At 40.7% G+C, this 19,791-nt stretch overlaps 5 protein-coding genes and 1 pseudogene across 5 annotated transcripts, besides 3 other annotated features; 3 read left to right on the plus strand and 3 right to left on the minus strand. All coding sequences in view use genetic code 12, as the record gives it.

Annotated features, from left to right (window-relative positions):
- Positions 1-5,189: 5,189 nt before the first annotated feature.
- On the minus strand, positions 5,190-6,694 carry CD36_40080 (annotated as a pseudogene).
- Positions 5,190-6,694: a sequence feature (Similar to C. albicans YRF1, (HPR5);~partial sequence, appears to be a pseudogene).
- Positions 6,695-8,410: 1,716 nt separating this feature from the next.
- Positions 8,411-10,039, minus strand: an mRNA.
- Positions 8,433-10,036: a mobile genetic element (partial ORF1 (subtelomeric)).
- Positions 10,040-11,960: 1,921 nt separating the features above from the next.
- CNH1 (Na+/H+ antiporter, putative) lies at positions 11,961-14,417 on the plus strand (the record flags this gene model as incomplete). Its single annotated transcript, XM_002419637.1, has 1 exon — positions 11,961-14,417. One exon carries the CDS (start codon positions 11,961-11,963, stop codon positions 14,415-14,417), a length of 2,457 nt encoding a protein of 818 aa, XP_002419682.1.
- A 72-nt stretch (positions 14,418-14,489) lies between these two features.
- On the plus strand, positions 14,490-15,326 carry CD36_40110 (conserved hypothetical protein; the record flags this gene model as incomplete). Its single annotated transcript, XM_002419638.1, has 1 exon — positions 14,490-15,326. One exon carries the CDS (start codon positions 14,490-14,492, stop codon positions 15,324-15,326), a length of 837 nt encoding a protein of 278 aa, XP_002419683.1.
- Positions 15,327-15,337: 11 nt separating this feature from the next.
- On the plus strand, positions 15,338-15,991 carry CD36_40120 (cation transport regulator-like protein, putative; the record flags this gene model as incomplete). Its single annotated transcript, XM_002419639.1, has 1 exon — positions 15,338-15,991. The coding sequence occupies one exon, from the start codon at positions 15,338-15,340 to the stop codon at positions 15,989-15,991; it is 654 nt and encodes a 217-aa protein (XP_002419684.1).
- Positions 15,933-18,338, minus strand: CD36_40130 (transferrin receptor-like protein, putative; the record flags this gene model as incomplete). Its single annotated transcript, XM_002419640.1, has 1 exon — positions 15,933-18,338. The coding sequence occupies one exon, from the start codon at positions 18,336-18,338 to the stop codon at positions 15,933-15,935; it is 2,406 nt and encodes an 801-aa protein (XP_002419685.1).
- Positions 18,339-18,404: 66 nt separating this feature from the next.
- Positions 18,405-19,637, minus strand: CD36_40140 (1,4-butanediol diacrylate esterase, putative; the record flags this gene model as incomplete). Its single annotated transcript, XM_002419641.1, has 1 exon — positions 18,405-19,637. One exon carries the CDS (start codon positions 19,635-19,637, stop codon positions 18,405-18,407), a length of 1,233 nt encoding a protein of 410 aa, XP_002419686.1.
- Positions 19,638-19,791: the final 154 nt, after the last annotated feature.

Genomic DNA, 19,791 nt, shown 5'->3' on the forward strand with positions numbered 1-19,791 from the left:
GATCCAACGCTCATCACACATCCAACGATTAAACACTTGCAAATACAGTCTTGTTCCCAAACTACATCTCATGTTCTGCACACCAAAACAGCTAAGCATCCGTACGTCTAGCTCAAATTCATCTAACCCTCGTTCAACACCAACCCATTATATAGACCCATTTACTTTATATCAAATTCCAAACTTACTACACTCTCTATAACTCATTTTACTACACATTATACAGTCTTGTTCTACATCTCATGTTTGTGCACACCCAAGCAGCTAAGCATCCGTACGTCCAGCTTAAATTCATCTAACCCTCATTCAACTCCAACCCATTATATAGACCTATTTCCTAATTCCACAGTTACTACAATCTGTCTTTTTCCTCTATTTGATTCTCTTGTTTATACGATCCTTCAACAACCAAGATATGCTTACCCAATTGTTCGAATAGTCACCAATAACAATTCAGAGATACACTATAGATATAGAGAGCCACTTTAGATCTAAGTCTGTGTTCACCTCCACTCCCTCTTCACCCCTGTCCAACTTCTCCTCCATCACAGTAGCAAAATTCTCACCGGAACCAGGTACAATATTGTGTTGACCCACCCCAAAAAACTTTTTCGCACAACTTTCTTGCCAAAAATAAACCTAAATCAAATAAATGCTCTATTAGACGATAAACCCACCTCTAAACAACTCCATGCCCTGTTTTATCTAGTTTCCGGATTTGCAAGATCACCTACATATCTAGATGTTCAAAAATCTCCTTGTCTCTTTTGAGTGCTACAATCCATAGTATAGAAACAACACATTATATAGAGATAATAAAATGACCTTGAGAACCCCAATTATCCTGTACGTATGCTTATTCAGTTTTTAATGCAGTATAGATTTAGAAAGAACGTTTAGAGCAGTTACTCTATGTTGAGCTTCAGAGACATATCATACTTGTTTATTTTAATTCACGAAAGAATCAGTTGTTCATTGTTAAGATCACAGACAGAATTCTGTTGTTTGTTTAGTCGCAAAAGAATCAGCTACAATACAGTTAGAGATACAGTATAGATTTAGAAAGAACGTTTAGAGCAGTTAATCTATGTTCAGCTTCAGAGATAAATCATTGTTGTTTACTTCCAGGTTGATAGACAAACCCTATAGAGTAGATTGTTTTAATTCACAGAAGAATCAGCTGTTCATTGTTACGATCACAGATCAAATAGAGTTGTTTGTCTAGTCAGAGAACAATCGGATACAATACAGTTAGAGATACATTATAGATTTAGAGAGAGCAGTTAATTTGTTGATAACCAAATCATAGTTATTTATTTTAATTCACCGAAGAATCCAATTCATTTTCTCTTTTTTATGTTAACAGACAGAATACCATTGTTTGTCTAGTCACAGAAGAATCAGATACTAGACAGTTACCAATAATATTTCAGTTGCAGATCCCTTATAGCTTTAGAGCAGTTAATCTAGACCCCAATTTATGCTCCGTGAGTTCTGCTCGTAATTGTGTCTCATTGTCAATAACTTCCTACTCTTTCACTCTTCCCAATTTCATTGTCATATTCGTCTCTATTAATCATTCATCGTGTTATCAATTTTTAGTTGTGACAAATTTAACAGTTTCCCCAACTTCTCCATGAATTGTGATATTGATTTAGCCAGACTCTGACAATTTCACATTTTAACCAAAGAATTTAATTAAGTGCGCCAAATTCAAGCCTGTGTGATTGTCTTGTCTATTTTTCCCGGACGTTTTTTGTTTCAATTGTCTAATCTTCTGCCAATCGATTTCTGAACACTGAAATCTAGCCATTGAATTTAAGCAAGTGCACCAAATTTAAGCCTGTGTGATTTTCTTGTCTATTTTTCCCGGACGTTTTTTTGTTTCAATTGTCTAATCTTCTGCCAATCTGTTTCTGAACACTGCAATATTGCCATTGAAAGTGTCTTACTTGAAAACGAATATTTTATCTATTTCTCAACAATGCATAATACAACTTCTTCTCTTATATTCCCTGTCTAGGCACAAAATCAGTAACACTTCAGATTCTTGCAAGCTTGACTGCATTTCCCTCCACATATGCTTTGATTAATCCAATTGCGTTAGATTCCAGATTAGTTTGAAGCTAAACATAGCCAGAGTCTGCAATTTTGATTTATATTCACATTTTAATCAGACAAACAACAAGTAGTTATCATTACTCTCCTGTGTGATTGTCTTGTCTATTTTTCCCGGACGTTGTTTGTTTTAATTGTAGAATCTTCTCCCAATCTATTCCTGAACACTGAGATATACCCATTGAATCGATTGAAACCGCCTTCCTTGAAAAAGAACATTTTACTTATTTCTCAACAATGCATAACACAGCTTGTTTTCTTATACTCCTTGTCTTGATCATGTTCTGCTAGTAACACTACTTGTAGTAACAAACCTGACTGTATATCCTTCCACATGTGCTTTGATTAATCCAATCGTGTTAGATGTTGACCATTGCCAATAACAGTTCCATCCTTGCTAAATCATTTTAGAAGTCATCACTGCTAGCTAACATCGGTTCTGTTTCATTTCCAAGTTTCATGTATTCTATTTCCCCATGCTTATATCAGTAGTAGCTTTATCTTGCCTGTGATAGTGAAGTGCCAATGAAGATCATAAGAACATTAGTTGTTTGATTGTTGTCATTTTATTTTTTTTTTTTTTGCCAGCTGTAAATTTTCGTCGACTCGCGAATTAAAAAACCGGGGAGTCGTTTCCTAATCCGGAAAAATTGTTATAGCTTAAATAAAAATTGTTTTCTGTCTAAATAAACCCTCAAGAGTCTTCACACAGAAGAAAAAATACCCATCGATCTTTTTTAGGTCAACTTTCTTGTAAAAATAAACCTAAATTCTTACAACATCAATGAAATACTTTGCTAAACTCATGTCTGATCTGCTCTAACTAGCTCTATATGTTAGCTAGTAGACGTGCTCTCACCAATAACTTACTATGAAAACATGTACCATAGTCATTGTCAGTGATTTCACGTTTTATCATACAAATCTTCTCGTTAGACTACTTGAGTAGCACAGTTTATATAGTTCACAATCAAGACACTAGTCGTTGATCCTTGCTCTATAACCCTTTGTTGTTTATCCTGCCACCTTGTTTTCTGACACCTTAATAACTCGGTGAAAAAGAGCGATCCAAACACAATATTCTACAAAACCCATCTTAATCGATCTACCTAGCTATCTCCAAACTTTAACCTTCCCATCTCTCTTGGCTCAGCCTCTGCACTCCTTTAAAGTTATACTCAAACTCGGTAGCACTCATAGTTGTTTGTTGTTTACAGATCTACAAAATTCCGGAACCCAGGTCATAGCAGATACCTTTACTTTTATAAACTTCTCCTCTTTCCCCATTTAGCCCCCCTCCTTACTTGCACAAATCATGAAACTTTTAAAAACCAACGTTCCATTGACTCTTCTTGTTAATTGTTTTGCTTTTCTTCTTCTCTGATATCACTTCTAATCTTCATTGTTCGTTGCTCAGCAATTCTTTGTTTAATTTTGTTAACAGATTTCAACCCAAACACCCAAACTCAAATAACTTTTCTCTCAGATTTTTTGTAAACTTGAAGCCAAATCTTTTTTCTCGCCCCGGATTTATCCCCCTTTTTTGCCCTCCCTTAAATCCGGGAATTACAAAAACCACTCTGAAAGCTGCGCACGACATTCTGGGAATTACAAAAAAAGTCGCGCGACATGTTCTTCCCATACAAATGACCATGTTTTTGTAATTCCCAAAAAAATCTATTTCTCCTCATATCTCTACACACACTGCTCCGATCACTCTCAAACCAAGTGCATTGAATTTCTACACACCAAAACCACCTACACACCCCTTGACACCTCCTAAAAACCGGTAGTTTTTGTTCTGGTAAATTTTTGTAATTCCCATTTGTAATTCCCAAAATTCCTTGTAATTCCCAAATCGCGCACTAACAAAATTCGCACCAAAAAAAAATTTTGTAGTTCCCAAATCACGTTTCCATACGTATGTACTTGCAAACTTTAACCTTCCCATCTCTTCAGGTCCGCCCTCTGCACTCCTTCAAAGTTAACCCAAAATATGTCCTTTTCCATGAAATTCTGATTTTTCAGGTCGCGTGTGCACAAAATGATATTTTTTCTCTTGACCTTAAAATCAACCAACTTTTCCAATCAACAGCAGATCAGTCTATATTAACGTTATAAACCTAAAAACTATATAAATCGCTTCTCCAGATGATATAGATTGCTTTGATACCCTTACCTTTACTATACGACCAAAATTGGGCGAGTTATAAAGTGCTAAAAAACATGACGCCTTTCCATGACGCATGTCACCTAACAAAATTCTATATATCTGATACCTTGTCAGTGCGCATAGATTAAGATTGCAAATTCTCTGCCATTATTTTTAGCCAGCCATTTGTTCCAGCTAGTTATTTTTTCTACGCTCCAAAAAAAAAAAAAAATTTATCATTTCTTCGTCCAACCATCTATCCATCCGTACGTCCTCCCCACCACCAACATGTCCTGTCATAACTCATATCTGTTGTCTTAGATTAGTCACGTTGCCTATTTTGTCATCCCGTCTTTGTTGTGCTACATCTTCACATGTCTGTGTTACTCAGTTTGTCTTAAATTATTCAACTTGTCCCTATTTCCCTCCAGATTAATCGGCATGTCTTTGTTAGTCAACTCGTCCTTGTTGTTACGTCTTTGCCTCCTCCCTGTTATGACTTGTCGTTGAATGTCTTGAGTTTTGTCATTCGTCCTTGAATTATCACCTTGTCTTCTATGTCCCGTTTTTGTCACTTGCCTTAGATTACTTGCGTTTATCTTGACATGTCTCAGATTAGTCAATTTGCCTTTGTCGTGACTTGTCCCCACTTGTCTTGCATTAGCCAACTCGTGTTTGCCCTGTATTTGCCATAACTTGTCGATAACTTTCTTAGATTAATCAGACTGTCCTTGTTGTCACTACTTTGCCCACTCTCTGTTGTCACTTGTCCTAGATTAGTCAACTTGTTCTTGTTCAACTTGTTCTTGTTCATCTTGTATTCGTCTTACACACATTTTACATCCTATTTCTTATCCTTCAACTCCTTATACACCAGAACCAATATATGTTGATACAATCCTGCCACCTGTGAACGCATCATAGCACGCATCCAATGATTAAACACTTGAATATCTCCCCTAAACCGTCTACATCTTGCATCAACAAACACAGTATAGAAATACAACAACGTCTTGTTCCCAATACAGCCATTGTGACCCTCATTTAAGCATCCACATTCTCGACAGTCGATTCAGCTCCTAAAACTTTAAGCATCCACTCCTCCGGTTTAAATTTATTAATCTTCGACAAAACTCGTGCATACGTTTCATTCAAAATGTCTCTTCTACTATTCAACTTCAACCCAGTATCATCCAAAAACAGACACACCAAAAGTTTCTCATCATACCCTTGAATCATCTTGTCCATACTGCACAACCTCACAAACTTCATCCCCGCTCATTCCTCCAAATATAATCCTGCAAGCTAGACTTTGATGCACAACCTTATATCCCTCGCAACAGTTTCTCGAACACTCCTCATCATTCATAAAACACCAATCACACACCCCTTCAACCCTCACAACCGGATTACCTTCTAACGTCGTTTTATAGAACTTGAACCATAAATGAAGATTGTCAATACTAATAAATGTATACTTTTTGTCAAGCTCCTCCAATTTCCTCTTTGCCTGTTCTAGGTCACTCTCCTGCTCTTGTGCACTCTCTTCTACTCGCCGTCTCTTAAATGCAGCCCCCAGCGTCTGCACCATTACTTTAACAATATCCCTTGTTTCACCATGTGCGTTCTGCACCCCACAACAGTTAAAGTGCCCATTCCATTTTAACAGGTAAAACTGACAAATTTGTTTCTTAATGCACTCACCAACATCAACACTCTCATCATACCCACCGTCTCGATCACCACTGAGAAATAAAACATACAGCGGCTTGCTTCTAAGTCTACCTACGACTTGAATAACTTCCGGAACCGTTGCCAATCTGTCTAATCTTCGATATATCCAAGCCTTCCGAAGCCGCTTTCGTGGCAAGTATAATCCGTGTCCTACTAATCTGCTTGTGAGCCAACGCAATGTCACTAGTTTCAGAACTGATGCTCACACTGTTCGGGAAAATATCACCAAACTCTCTAAGCGTCGCGAGGCAGCTAAAATAAACGAAAATGATCCCCTCGGAATAGCTCTCTAAAAACCGTTCAACAACACCAACCAAACAACCAACCCTCTTCTCATCATCACTCATGAATTTCGACTCAATATAAACATTCCGGTTCGGCTCACTAACAACCGCATTATATAGCTTCGGCGACAACAACTTCTCCTCCATCACAGTTGCAAAATTCTGCGGCAACGTTGCACCCAAACTAATAACCTTTTTGAATGATCGTAATATCAGGTACTTGATTCTAGATAATTCGCGAAATTCACGCTGCTTTAACAAGACCTGGGCTTCGTCTAAAACCAACAAAAACAACTCACCCGAATTTCCATAACTTTGTCTGAAATTCAAAAAAAAAATCCTTCACATGTGTCTTGGTAAGACTCTCAATCGTACCCACAATCAAATCAATACTATCATCAAACGCATCTAGATGGTCAAAGAAAACATGTGTGGTCAAAAAGTCAGTGCTCAAAGAAAATGTGTGCTCAAAGAAAGTGCTACCAAAGATGTGCTCAAAAAAACCTGTGGTCAAAAAAAATCTGCGGTCAAAGAAAACCTGTGGTCAAAGAAAACCTGTGGTCAAAGAAAAAATGTGTGGTCAAACAAAATGTGTGGTCAAAGAATGTGCTACCAAAGATGTGCTCAAAGAAAACCTGTGGTCAAAGAAAATCAGTGCTCATAGAAAAAATCAGTGCTCAAAGAAAATCAGTGCTCAAAAAAAATCAGTGCTCAAAGAATATGTGCGGTCAAAGAATATGTGCGGTCAAATCTGCAGTCTAAAAATCAGTGCCCTTCAAATCTGCGCTCTTTGGCGCTACCCAAAATGTGGTCAAGCAGAGAAAAAAAATGTGGTCAAAACTCTGCGCTACCCAAAAACATGTGGTCAAAGAAAATCATTAATAACTTGCCACACAGAAAGGGTATAACAATGGTTAATTTTCGAGACACAAATTCATTGACCTAGCTAACTAAATATCAACTCTCAGAGCACCATCTCTTGTTCTGCCCTTCCTGTGCTCTTCCAAAATTGACCAAAAATCGCTGTTTTTCAAAAAATTCTGATTTTTCGGGTCGTGCGCGCAAAAAAATCATTTTTTCTCTTGCCCTTGAATTTTTAACCTTTATCTGTTCGACAACAACTCAGTGTATAGTAAAGTTATAAACCTAAAAACTATATAGTTTATCTCCCTGGGTTCTGTAGATTCATATGGTACCCTTATTTTTGCGCTACCATCTAAATTGGGCAAATTATAAGTGCTAACAAACATGTGGTCAAGAAATGTGGTCAAGAAAAAAACATGTGGTCAAGCTAACAAACTTTGTTAGCACATGTGGTCAAAAATGCGCGGGTAGCGGTAGATGGTCAAAGAAAAATGTGTGCTCAAAAAATGTGTGCTCAAACAAAATCAGTGGTCAAAGAAAGTGCTACCAAAGATGTGCTCAAAGAAAAATGTGTGGTCAAAGAAAACCTGTGGTCAAAGAAAAAATGTGTGCTCAAAAAAAATCAGTGCTCATAGAAAAAACCTGTGCTCAAAGAAAATCAGTGGTCAAATCTGCGGTCAAAGAAAACCTGCGGTCAAAAAAATCAGTGCCCTTCAAATCTGCGCTCTTTGGCGCTACCCAAAATGTGGTCAAGCAGAGAAAAAAAATGTGGTCAAAACTCGGCGCTACCTAAAAACGTGTGGTCAAAGAAAATCATAAATAACTCACCACACAGAAAAGGTATAACCACCCTTCCTTTTTCAACCACAAATTCATTGACCTAGCTAGCTCTCTAACAACACTCAGTTTACCACCTCTTGTACTGCTCTTCCTGTGCTCTTCCAAAACTGACCAAAAATCGCTGTTTTTCAAAAAATTCTGATTTTTCGGGTCGTGCGCGCAAAAAAATCATTTTTTCTCCTGACTCTAAATTTTTAACCTTTTTCTGATGAACAACAACTCAGAGTATACTAAAGTTATAAGCCTAAAAACTATATAGTTTATCTCCCTGGACTATGTAGATTCCTATGGTACCCTTATTTTTGCGCTACCATCTAAATTGGGCAAATTATAAGTGCTAACAAACATGTGGTCAAGAAATGTGGTCAAGAAAAAAACATGTGGTCAAGCTAACAAACTTTGTTAGCACATGTGGTCAAAAATGCGCGGGTAGCGGTAGATGGTTGATTGTTGCTTCTGGTACAACAACATTAGTAATTCCATCTTGGTAATCTTCTGTTTCCATGTTATCATCTTCTGAATCTTGTTCAGAAACTTCATCCATGGTTTCATCAGTATAATCAGCATCATTTTCATCATCTTCTTCAGAAGACATAGATACTGGGTTTTGTGTTGGTTTTCTTATTCTTGGGACTTTTCTTTCTTCCAAGATAGTTGTCTCTTCATCCTCCTTAGAGGTTTCGTTCATCCACACACTTTCCAATGGTTTTGCTGGTTTTGGTGTGGTGACAGTGGAGTTGTTGGTGTAGTTTATTTTGTTAAGGCCTTCAACGACCGGTTCAGTGTGTTCACTGATGGTTGGAATCCTGTTTGTAACAACAGTTTTAAATGGGTAAGTGTTTTCACTGGGAGTTTGAACACCATCTTGGGAGACAGGTTCTGTTGGGGCAGTGATTTCACTTGAGTTTTGAACCTTTTCAGGTTCGGCAGAAGTAGTTTTGCCTTGTTCGGCTGGAGTAGTTGGGCCTTGGTCGGCTGGTAAGTTTTTAGTGGTCCCTTGATCGGTTGAAATAGTTTGGCCTTGATTGGCCGGTGGATTTTTTGGTGGGTATCCAGGGATCTGGACCCTCCTCTTTTTTTTATTTTTTGATATGAGTGTATAACCGGTGGTCTTTGCTACCTTGGCCTCTTGTGCCTCTATGTAGGCAAAGTGACCACCGGTGGAGTGGGAGTTCTCATTGCAACGGCAGCAGTGGTTTCCATAAGTGCATGTCCATCTTGTGTGACCTAAGGTACGACAAGTGGTGCAGAATTTAGCCGTAGAAGCAAGGTCTAATCTCCTGGTTTTCTAAAAGTACCTTGTCTTTTTTGGCATCCGGTTCCCTGACCAACCAATCATAAAGAATGATGCGGTGGACTCCCCGTATCTTGCCTTAGTACTTCCTTTAACTGCTTCGTTTTTGCAACTTTTCAAGACTGTAAAGTCTATATCCTCCCCTTCTTTAACTGGTATATTGGCTCTCAGCTTTAATGTTGATCTCCACTTTTTGCTTTTGTTGTTGAAAAATGATTCAATGTATCTTTCTACTTGCCAGTCTGTAACTCCGTGACTTAAACGGAAAATACCGATATTATCATGTTGAATGTTTTGGATAGTTAATTTGATTGGTCCTTTTTCGGTTTCAATCATTGGGTATTTTTTAATAAAGTGTTCGACAACCGTTTGAGTGTCGAGTTTTGGAAATAATTCGTTGGATTCTTGAACTATGTCGTGGTATTCGACCCTGTAGGTTTCATCATTCATTTAATTGACCCTGCAGTTGTCTTCTTTAGCAATATACAACATTGCTTTGTCCATGTCGGACTCACCACCTTCTCTGCTAATTAATTGTGGGATAGTAGTATCCAAGTGGGCCTGGATGGCCCCATGTTTGTCGAAAGCCTCCCCAAAGGAGTCTTCCGTTTCCAAAAGGGTATGGTACCCCGTGAATTTGTTTGTCCCCATGTCGGAGACACATTCTCTGATGAACGCCTCAGTGGCGCCCTCTAATCTATTCAACATTGCAGGCCATTGGCTTGCTCCGATGTTTTTCACGTATGTTACCATGTTTTCCAACTCCTCCAACTCACGGTCGGTATCTGCATGGGGCTCCATTTCTATTTCTTTTTTGCTTTGGCCAACTGGTGGCCGTACGTGCCAGTCTTGGTACTCCCCTTCTTCGGTGGTGGCGGTGGCAGCTCGTCTGCAAGATGCACCAACTTCTCTGCCATGGTCGGCGGGTTGGTTGTCATGATTGATAACAAACTTAAACTCTCTGAATGCAATAATATGAAGACGCTAGTGTTTTATAAACGAGCCTTCAAGGTGTACTTGTATGTAAGAACTGAACGCAAAGGACCCACTTGCTTTCGATGGTATATTGCCAATATTTGTAATAGCTTCCTCCATTGTTGAAAATGATAAATTTGGGATAACAATAATAAGTTGTCTTGGTAGCTTCTCTTTGAAAGGTGTTTGGCCCCCAACTGGGGCCCCCTTCTCGTGAAGAGTAGTTGTTGTGTAGAATGAAAATTTTTTTTTTTGGTTGTTCGTTTTTTCTTTTTGTATTTCCTGGTATGTGCACACACCAATCGGCATACCGTACGGATGCCCCAGCTTATTGAAAATTGGGGGTGCTTGTCACCCCCTCAGGATGCTGTACGGATGAAGACTGGTACGGATGCAGCACAGTTGCGGATGTATAACTTGTACGAATGCAATAGTGGTGTAGAGAGAACTTGTACGGATGCAATACAGGTGTAGAGAGAACGTTTAGAGAGGTCAGTTTGAGTAAATTTGTTACAGCTTCACATACAAACCAAATAGGCTAGTTTGTTGGTTTTCCTGATTCACAGATAGGCCATTTCGGGTTTGTTTTGACTCACTGACAAGCTGAAAAGAGTTGTTCATTTTTGGTTGACAGGAATAGCAATTACAGCTGTTTGTTTTAAGTTAGAAAATTGAGCTATAGTTGTTTATTCTGTAGGTTTATAGGCAGGTCAAGTACAGTTGTTTGTTTTAAGTTGTTGATAGATGAATTGCAGTGGTTTCTTTTAAGTGAGCGAATAATCAACTAGAATTGTTTTTGCTGTTTTTTCTTGCCAATCGGATAGACCTTTTGCTTTTAATCGATTAGATTTGTTCATTTCAATAGATTTCATTTAACTTCTAATCAATTGATCTGCTCCAGATTTCGTAAAATCAAATGTTATTTTTGAACAATTTATCTGTGTATTTTCGATCCTGTTTCTCACAAAATATCCCCAAAATGAACCGTATCCCCATTCGATGAGTAAACCCGTTATCCTTTGCTCATAACTTAACCGTTGCATTTCTCGATAAACATAATGGCACCTCTACCAGCACTGGCTTGTCCTGCTCTAAGATCACCCTTATCACCTCATCGTGACTAACCTCCATCATATTGTACTTTTCTTTCCATTGCCATCCTTCACAAGCTTGGACTTTGAACTCAACGTCAAAATCTAAACTGGATAACCACATACCTGCCCGTTATTTCCATCTTCTCAAGAACGGCCTTAGGAATATAAGTTTCGATGTGTCCCGTTGAGCGTATCCACCTCAACACTCTCCATATCGATCAGGTACAAGTCTTGCATCACATCTCCCATCTCCACAAATGTGTAAAACTATCCTCAAACTTAATAGGACTGCCAATGTAAAAGCGCTGGCCAATCAAACTCCTAACGCAAACTCTATTCACGTTAAACGTATCACCCGAGTATATCGTAATCCCACTCTCCTTGATCCTAGTTACTGAAGAATATCCAACAAGTGCCCACTCTTGGTAATAGACACACTAAACGATTCCTCAACATGGCCCAGCTCTGAAATCAACATGTTCACACGTTGCTGCCAAGAAAAGTTTTGTCGTTGTGGTTTTTCGACAATACTTTTTATTTTTTTTTCCATCACAAAAAAAAAAAAAAAACAACCTCCTTTGCTACTGATAAGACATCACCAAATTATGGCTTGGAGTCAGTTAGAACTAGAACCACCACACATAGCGTATGCTTGTGTCGGTATATTCAGTACCCTATTTTCACTAGTCTCCCTTTTCGTTAAAGAACGGCTATACATCGGTGAGGCCACCGTCGCTTCCATCGCCGGCCTTATCCTAGGCCCCCATTGTCTCAACTGGTTCGACCCCGTTAGCTGGGGCAACTCCGACTACATCACTCTAGAAATATGCCGAATAGTCTTGTGTATCCAGATCGTCGCCGTCGCCGTTGAGTTGCCAAAAAAGTATATGATGAAACATTGGCTCTCAGTCACTATTTTCCTATTGCCAGTAATGACATGTGGGTGGTTGATTGTTGGGCTCTTTATCTGGTGTCTTATCCCCCATTTCTCATTCAACGACGGGTTGCTTGTCAGTGCTTGTGTCACAGCCACCGATCCCGTGTTGGCCGCTGCTGTTGTCGGTAAAGGCAAGTTCGCCGAAAGAGTCCCTGGCCATTTACGTAACTTGTTGTCTGCAGAATCAGGGTGTAACGACGGAATGGCATTCCCGTTTATTTTCCTTTCCCTAAACTTGATCATACATTCTGGACACGCTGGAGAAATCGTTAAAGACTGGTTCTTGTTAACTATACTATGGGAATGTATCTTTGGGTGTTTGTTAGGTACGGTAATTGGCTATGTGTTGCGTAAACTTGTCGCTTTCGCTGAAAAACAAAACCTTATTGACCGTGAATCGTTCTTGGCCATTTTTGTCTTTATCGCATTTATTTCCGCCGGTGTGGGCTCGATGTTGGGTGTTGACGACTTGTTAGTTTCGTTTGCAGCAGGAACCGCCTTTGGATGGAATGGCGCATTCGCCAAAAAAACCGAGGAGTCCCACGTATCGACCGTCATTGACTTGCTATTGAACTTGTCGTTTTTTGTCTACTTCGGCGCCATCATCCCATGGCCACAATTCAACAACGCCGAGTTGGGACTCAACGTATGGAGATTGGTCGTCTTGGCATTTGTCATAATATTCTTACGAAGAATTCCCGCAGTCGTTGCCCTTAAACCAATCACCCCCGACGTCAAGACTTGGAGAGAAGCATTATTTTGTGGCCATTTCGGGCCCATTGGCGTGGGCGCTATTTTCGCCAGTATCCTCGCCCGAAAAGACCTCGAGGCCCACTACACCACCGAAGAAACTCCACTCCACCATTTGCCAAGCAAAGATTTCCCCCACTACCAGTTGCTTGCCACGATCTGGCCCATAGTCTGCTTTATTGTCATAACATCGATCATCGTCCACGGATCGTCTGTCGCCGTCCTCACACTAGGAAAAAGACTCAACAGAATGGCGATTACCATGTCGTTTACCACGGACCAGGAAGGCGGTGGTGGTGGGTGGATGCAGAGATTACAAAAACTCGACCGTACCACCTCATCCTTTTCGCTACACCGTGTCGATACAATGGCACCACAGGAATTACAACCAGAAACTTCCGGCATCAAAGTGTGTCCTGCGGGCGGAGCAAAGAGAAAGAAGAAACATGGACGTATAAAGAGTTTATCGAGAGTTGCCACCAAAGACGACGAAAAGAGAGCACCACCAGAAGCCCAGTTCTTACAGCTAGGCAGTCGTACCTCAGAGCACGAAACCAGCACCAAGGAATCTTCTTCAGACAACAACCTAGCCGTACCCAATAAAACATCTGGATTATCTGAATATGGAGAAAAACAACCCACAAAAGCCGAAAAGGCGCCAGTACCCACAGTCGCTTACCAAGACGGAGACCAGGTTATCATTGAAGACCAGTATGGTGAAGTTATGGAGACCTTGAAATTGACACGCAAACCTAAACCAGAAAGCAGCAGCATTCATTCTATGGAATCATTGGAAAGGCACCTCACTCAATACTCAACTGGTTCATCTGCAGGCGAGTCCGACGACGAAAACGGATTATCGCCAATCCACCAGAAACTTTCCCGAACTTTATCGCGCCGCTCATACTACAAAAAGGATGATCCAAATAAACGTAAAGTATACGCCCACCGTGTGGACGATTTGATTGTGATTGAAAATGAAGATGGTGATATTATCAGAAGGTACAAAGTCAACAAGCACGCTCCAGCAACCAGACCCAGGTCTAGCTCAATTATGGGAATGATGAAGTCAATGGTAGGAATCAGACCTGTTGAGTCGGCACCGCCAGAAATCAGTGTCACCGACCTTGAGCACGGCACACAACACAAGATCTTACTACCTGATGAAGAAAACACCCCTGCAGCCGCACAAAAGTTGGAGGATAAAATTGCTAATATGCTACAGGAAGACCACCACCACCACCCTGACCACATTTCCGAAGAGAGCGACGACGACGACGACGAGGAGGAAACTGAAGTAGAAAAGAAACGAAGACTACAAGCGTTGGGGTACTTGCCCAGTACTCGCCGCGATAGAGAAGATGAAGAGGAGTAGATAGATTAAGTAGAAGAAAAAAAAAAAAAATAAAATAAAAAATTTGCGATACCCCACCACTTTTCTTCTCTAATGGAAACCAACTACAGCCTTGCCCTAAAGCAATTCATCAATAAAAACTTTGCTGCCTCGTTCAGGTTGGCGAGCGAATTGTTTCATAAATGTTTTACCGAATATTCTGGCCATAGCATTTCATTAACCTTGCTTACCAAGATAATCAACCTCTACTTGGTCGAAGTGGGGGTGTGCTTGAAAGATGGTTTGTTGAACCAGGTCCAGGCCAACACTGCAGTCAACTCAATTACCAGCAACGAGGTGATTAACCAGATCCACGCTGTTTTTGGTGACGAAATCCCATGTGAGATATTATACAACTACCATTTAATGCACATCACCAACTCCAAACTTCTCATCAACGACAATTATTGGGACCAGTTGCGTAACGATTACCACCATGCAATCAACGACAAATACAAACAAAAGTTTATAGAGTTGGTGGTTTTTGAGATCTTGCCTAGATACGATAAATACAAAGAAGCAGAACAGTTGATTACCAACCCCAACGATTTACAGAGATTACGCAAGATCCAGGAAAAGCAAAAGCTTGCCGAGGAGGTGGAACGCTCCCAGAAAAAGACACCCCCCAAGGAACAGCCAACCTTGAAGTACAAATCAATCAAGGAAATCCAAAACGCCTACAACCTCGAAGAGGCCAAAAAACCAACACTCCCAGAATCACGATTGTTGTACATCTACAATCTTGTCAAGAACTATTTGCGCGACAATTATTTGGTGGTGTTGGTTCTCATAATTCTTGGCCTCGGTGCGAGAAAATACCTCAACCGAGCCAACTTGAGAGAAAAAATCGTCGACACCATAAAAATGGCATTTAAATTTAGTTATATATAGCCTGTATAGCAATGACACACCCACAGGGAATGTGGATCATAGGATACGGATCGTTAATCTTTAAACCACCGCCACACGTATCACTCAAAGTCACAGGCTACTTGAAAGGATTTATTCGCAGATTCTGGCAGAGCTCAATAGACCATAGAGGAACTCCCGAGTACCCCGGCAGAGTCGTTACCCTCCTTTCCCTAGACGATCTACACTCAAACAACAAGTTCCATGACGAGTGGGTATCCCCAGAAGATTTACGTGTTTATGGAGTGGCCTACTACATCGAGCCACAACACGTCGAAGAAGTGAAACAGTACCTTGACATTAGAGAGCAAAACGGGTACACCTCCCACAAAGTGGCCTTCTATGTGCTGGACAAGTCTGTATCCATGTTTACCGACAAAGAAGGGGACTACATTGAAAGCAATATCTACATTGGCAAAGTCGACAACGAGGCATTTGTGGGCCCTGAATCATTAGAAGAGACTGCACACGTCATTAGAAAGGCAGTTGGCCCCAGCGGCCTTAACATAGACTACCTCACCAACTTGGTCCACTCAATCAAAGACTTTGGTATTAGAGATCACTATTTAGAAAACCTATACACACTAGCTAGCTCAAGTCCCGATAATTCAACGCTGCCGATTCCAAAACCAGCGCCACCTTATTAATCTCATTCTGCGCCAGACCATAATCGTTCTGGGAAATATAGTGCCGCACAAACGGGAAACTATTCCAATCAAACTCATCTCTAGTTGTAGGCGCAATAAACGGCACCCCAAAAAGTATATTCTTGTAGCCAGCACGTTTACGCTGGATTTCTCTAGTTAAAAACTGACCATTAAACTCAACCATATTGTCATTCCACCTCCATCGCAGCATGGTATGGATGGTAGGCTCCATCCCGCCAGATTCGTGGATAAATTGTTTCCATTCGCGGGCCCATTCCTGGTAGCTTTCACTAACCAGTTTCAACGAGTTCAACGCACGTTTCAACCCATCAAAATGCAACACCGGCTGGCCATTCTGCTCGGCGTACCTCTCTAAATCCTGCTCCAACATCTCCAACAGTCTAGTAAAATCACGGAAATTATACGGAATTAAAGGACTCTCTGCAAACTCCAAAACTATCCTCGATAAAAGTTCAACCATCTGTGCGTGCTTGGCCATTTTCGGATCAACACCACTTGTCTCAAAATTGTCAAAACTATCAAAACACGAATTGTGCGGATACCTCTCCCCGGTAAACTTAACCTCCATCGAAGGAATATTCACATAGTTTATAAATGGAACATAGTTTTTCGTCTCAAGAAAATCGTTTCTCATAACCACGCGGTCGCCATTCTGTTTCTTTGCCAAATGGTACAACGTATCTTCAGGCCCATCTCCTGTCTTAACCTTCTGCAAGCAGTTGCTAATCACTTCATGCAAAAACGGATTGGCATTTATCGACAACTTGTCCCCCGCCACCAAATCACTTAAATCAATATACACATACCCTTCTTTGCGTAACGCCTCCCTCCTATTCTCAATCCACTCAGCTGCACCTGCCAAATTATACTCAGTTGCATCAAACGAAACAAAAAAAATCGACCTCGACGGCGTCCACAGGTACTTTCTCTGCATCGACGTAAATATCTTTACCATCTCCAACAACGCCACCGTTCCGGTATTACTTCCCAACGTACCATAACACCCCGAATCTCTAGCGGCTCCTATTATAACCCCCTTTTCATTCTGCTCTCTCCCTTCAATAGAACCAGCAACATTCCACACCTGGTGCATTGGCCGATCAATATTGTTTATGCTAAGCTGAAGTGCGGGCGATTTGCCATCACCACTCTTATACCCATCAAAGTCAATACCTCCCGACAACTTCCTGAGCAATGCCTCGCCGTCCTTCCACGACACGGGGATGGATGGTATCTTTGGTGTTGTCTCCGACTTGTCCCACGCCAACCTTGTCACATACATGTTTTCCGAAGACCAGCCAGGAGTCAAAATATCACCCGGCGACATCCTCGTCAATCCAACATTCTCTCTCTGAATCACATCATCAACTTCTTGGCCAGACACAGTATACTTTTCCGTGATAAACACAACTGCCTTGGCATGATGTTGTTCTGCAATGTACACTTTATTAGGTTCAGGCGTCTTGCCACCATACTTGACCAACACAATCTTATCCTTCACTTCAACACCACCTTCAATCACCTTCTTATAATCCCCACTCTCCCCGTAATTCACATAAACATAACCACCCTCAATAGGTTTGTCTGTATTTAACGAGTTCGGATTGAATGCCAAAAACTCCATACCTTCATTGTGCTGCTCAAACAATGCCGCCTCAAATGACGAATCCTTAAGCCTCAAATACGTATTGGCTTTATCGGGATAATTGGTAAAACTCTCCAACTCAGTCAACTCTACATGATGTAGACCATTATTTTTGAAAAACGACTGCACATACTTGGCCAATGCTAAATCCCCTTTTGTCCCCGTAATATGTGGGATCGACGAAAAGTACTCCAAATGCTCTTTCATCTCCTTTGGATCAATAAAATGCGTTATAGACTCGCCAACTTTCTCAATATCATAAAACCGGCCTCTAGTAAATGCTCCCACACTGGCCCCACTTATCGAATCGTTATCGCTATATTTCGTAATACCAAACACAATCACCATAACAAACGAAACATATAACAACCGCTTCACCACCAACGGGTTGCCCAACTTTAGTATCGATCTTTCATACTGCATCTGAAAGTATTTATACCCCTCATATATCGGGTCTATAATTCTCGTGACTGGACGTAATATCCTCGTATTGAAATTACTGGCAAACTTATGTGCTCTATCTAGTATACCACTTGCCGGTGTTTGCGGATCTTCTATCTCAAACTGCTCTATATGCAAATCATTATAATCTGGAGGGTACATCGGCATCGTCGTCGACAGCGATGCCGCATTATCGAGTCTCTGATACCCACTATGTGAACTAGACGTCATGGTTGCCATAAGAAAAAGAGTGGTTGTTTCTTCTCGGCTGTGTTTATTTTGTTTTTTTTGTTTTTTTTTTCTCGTTTACAATTTGCTTTGACTACGTAAATCCTTATACACCTCACTTTCAAACCTCGCATAACTCTCAATATTATACTCATCCATAAATGGTAATACCTGAACCGCATAAAACCCGCCAATGCCATTGTCAAAGTCAATCCAAAAATGCAAGTTGGCTACACCAGACCAGTAGTTGGCCCCTTTGGGTCTGCCCGTGGGCAAATCATTCAGACCATACGCATTGCCTGTCAATGTCCAACCATCGTTTTTCCTTTCATCTTCATCAAGAACATTGTGTGACAACCCAATAAAATCAAACTCAAAATCTTCAGGTAAATGGTTCCTAATGGCAAACTTCACCGTCGACTCGTTAAGAATCCGTTTCCCAGAATCAGGCGACACCCCATAGTTTAACCACACTCGTATAAACTTTAAGTAATCACCAACACTCCCAAAACACCCTTGTCCCCCTAAATCCAAAATCGGATCTAAACTTATGGGGCTCTTTTTGAGCAACACCAACGTCTCATCGGACTTTCTAAAATGTAACCGAACCAAATCTGAAGCTTCTTTCTTATGGAAGGTACAACTGGACATCCCAATTGGTTCAAACACATACTTTGCCAAAAACTCACCTAACTTTTGGCCACTGATCCGTTCAAGAACAAACCCTAACCAGTCAATGTTGTGTCCATAAGCCCAATCCGTTCCTGGCTCGTGGATCAATGGCGTCTTTTTATGGAAAAACTCCATTGGCGGGTTGATCGCATCGATCCGTTCGCCTTTCGTGATTAGCGCAAAGTAATCTGGAGAGATAAACCCATATGAAAACCCAGCAGTATGTGTAATCAAGTGTTTGGCAGTAATTGGGGTCTGCGGGGTAGTCAACGGCTTTAAAAGCTTACCACTATACTTGTCCACTGCACCTGGCTCCAACACCCCAATATTGGCAATCTCTGGAAAATACCTGGCGACGGGAACATCTAATTGTAACTTCCCTTGCTCATACAAAATCAATGCTCCCATAACCGTCATCGATTTGGTGCATGAAAAAAACGCATAGCTATCATTGTTTGTCACTGGCTGTGGGTCCTCAATATTTTTCACTCCTTTCGAGTTCAAGTACACCGTAGAGTCTCGATCAGTAACACCTAACGTGCACCCTGGCGCAACCAACTGTGGTGTCGAGTCGCCATTAAACGTAGTAATATCCGTCAATACCCCATCAAGGGTGTCAGCAAGTTTCGATGTAAACATTATTGATGGGTGGACCAAAAAAAAAAAAAAAAAAAAAAAGCCTTCTCTTGCATCAATATTTATATACTCGCCTGTGACTTTTCTGGGCGGGGAAACTTTCCCCCACTCAGAAATCGGCTAACATTACAAACATTTTTCGCAGCAAAATTTTGCA

Source organism: Candida dubliniensis, chromosome 4 (genome assembly GCF_000026945.1).
Source record: "Candida dubliniensis CD36 chromosome 4, complete sequence".
NCBI lineage: Eukaryota > Fungi > Ascomycota > Pichiomycetes > Serinales > Debaryomycetaceae > Candida > Candida dubliniensis.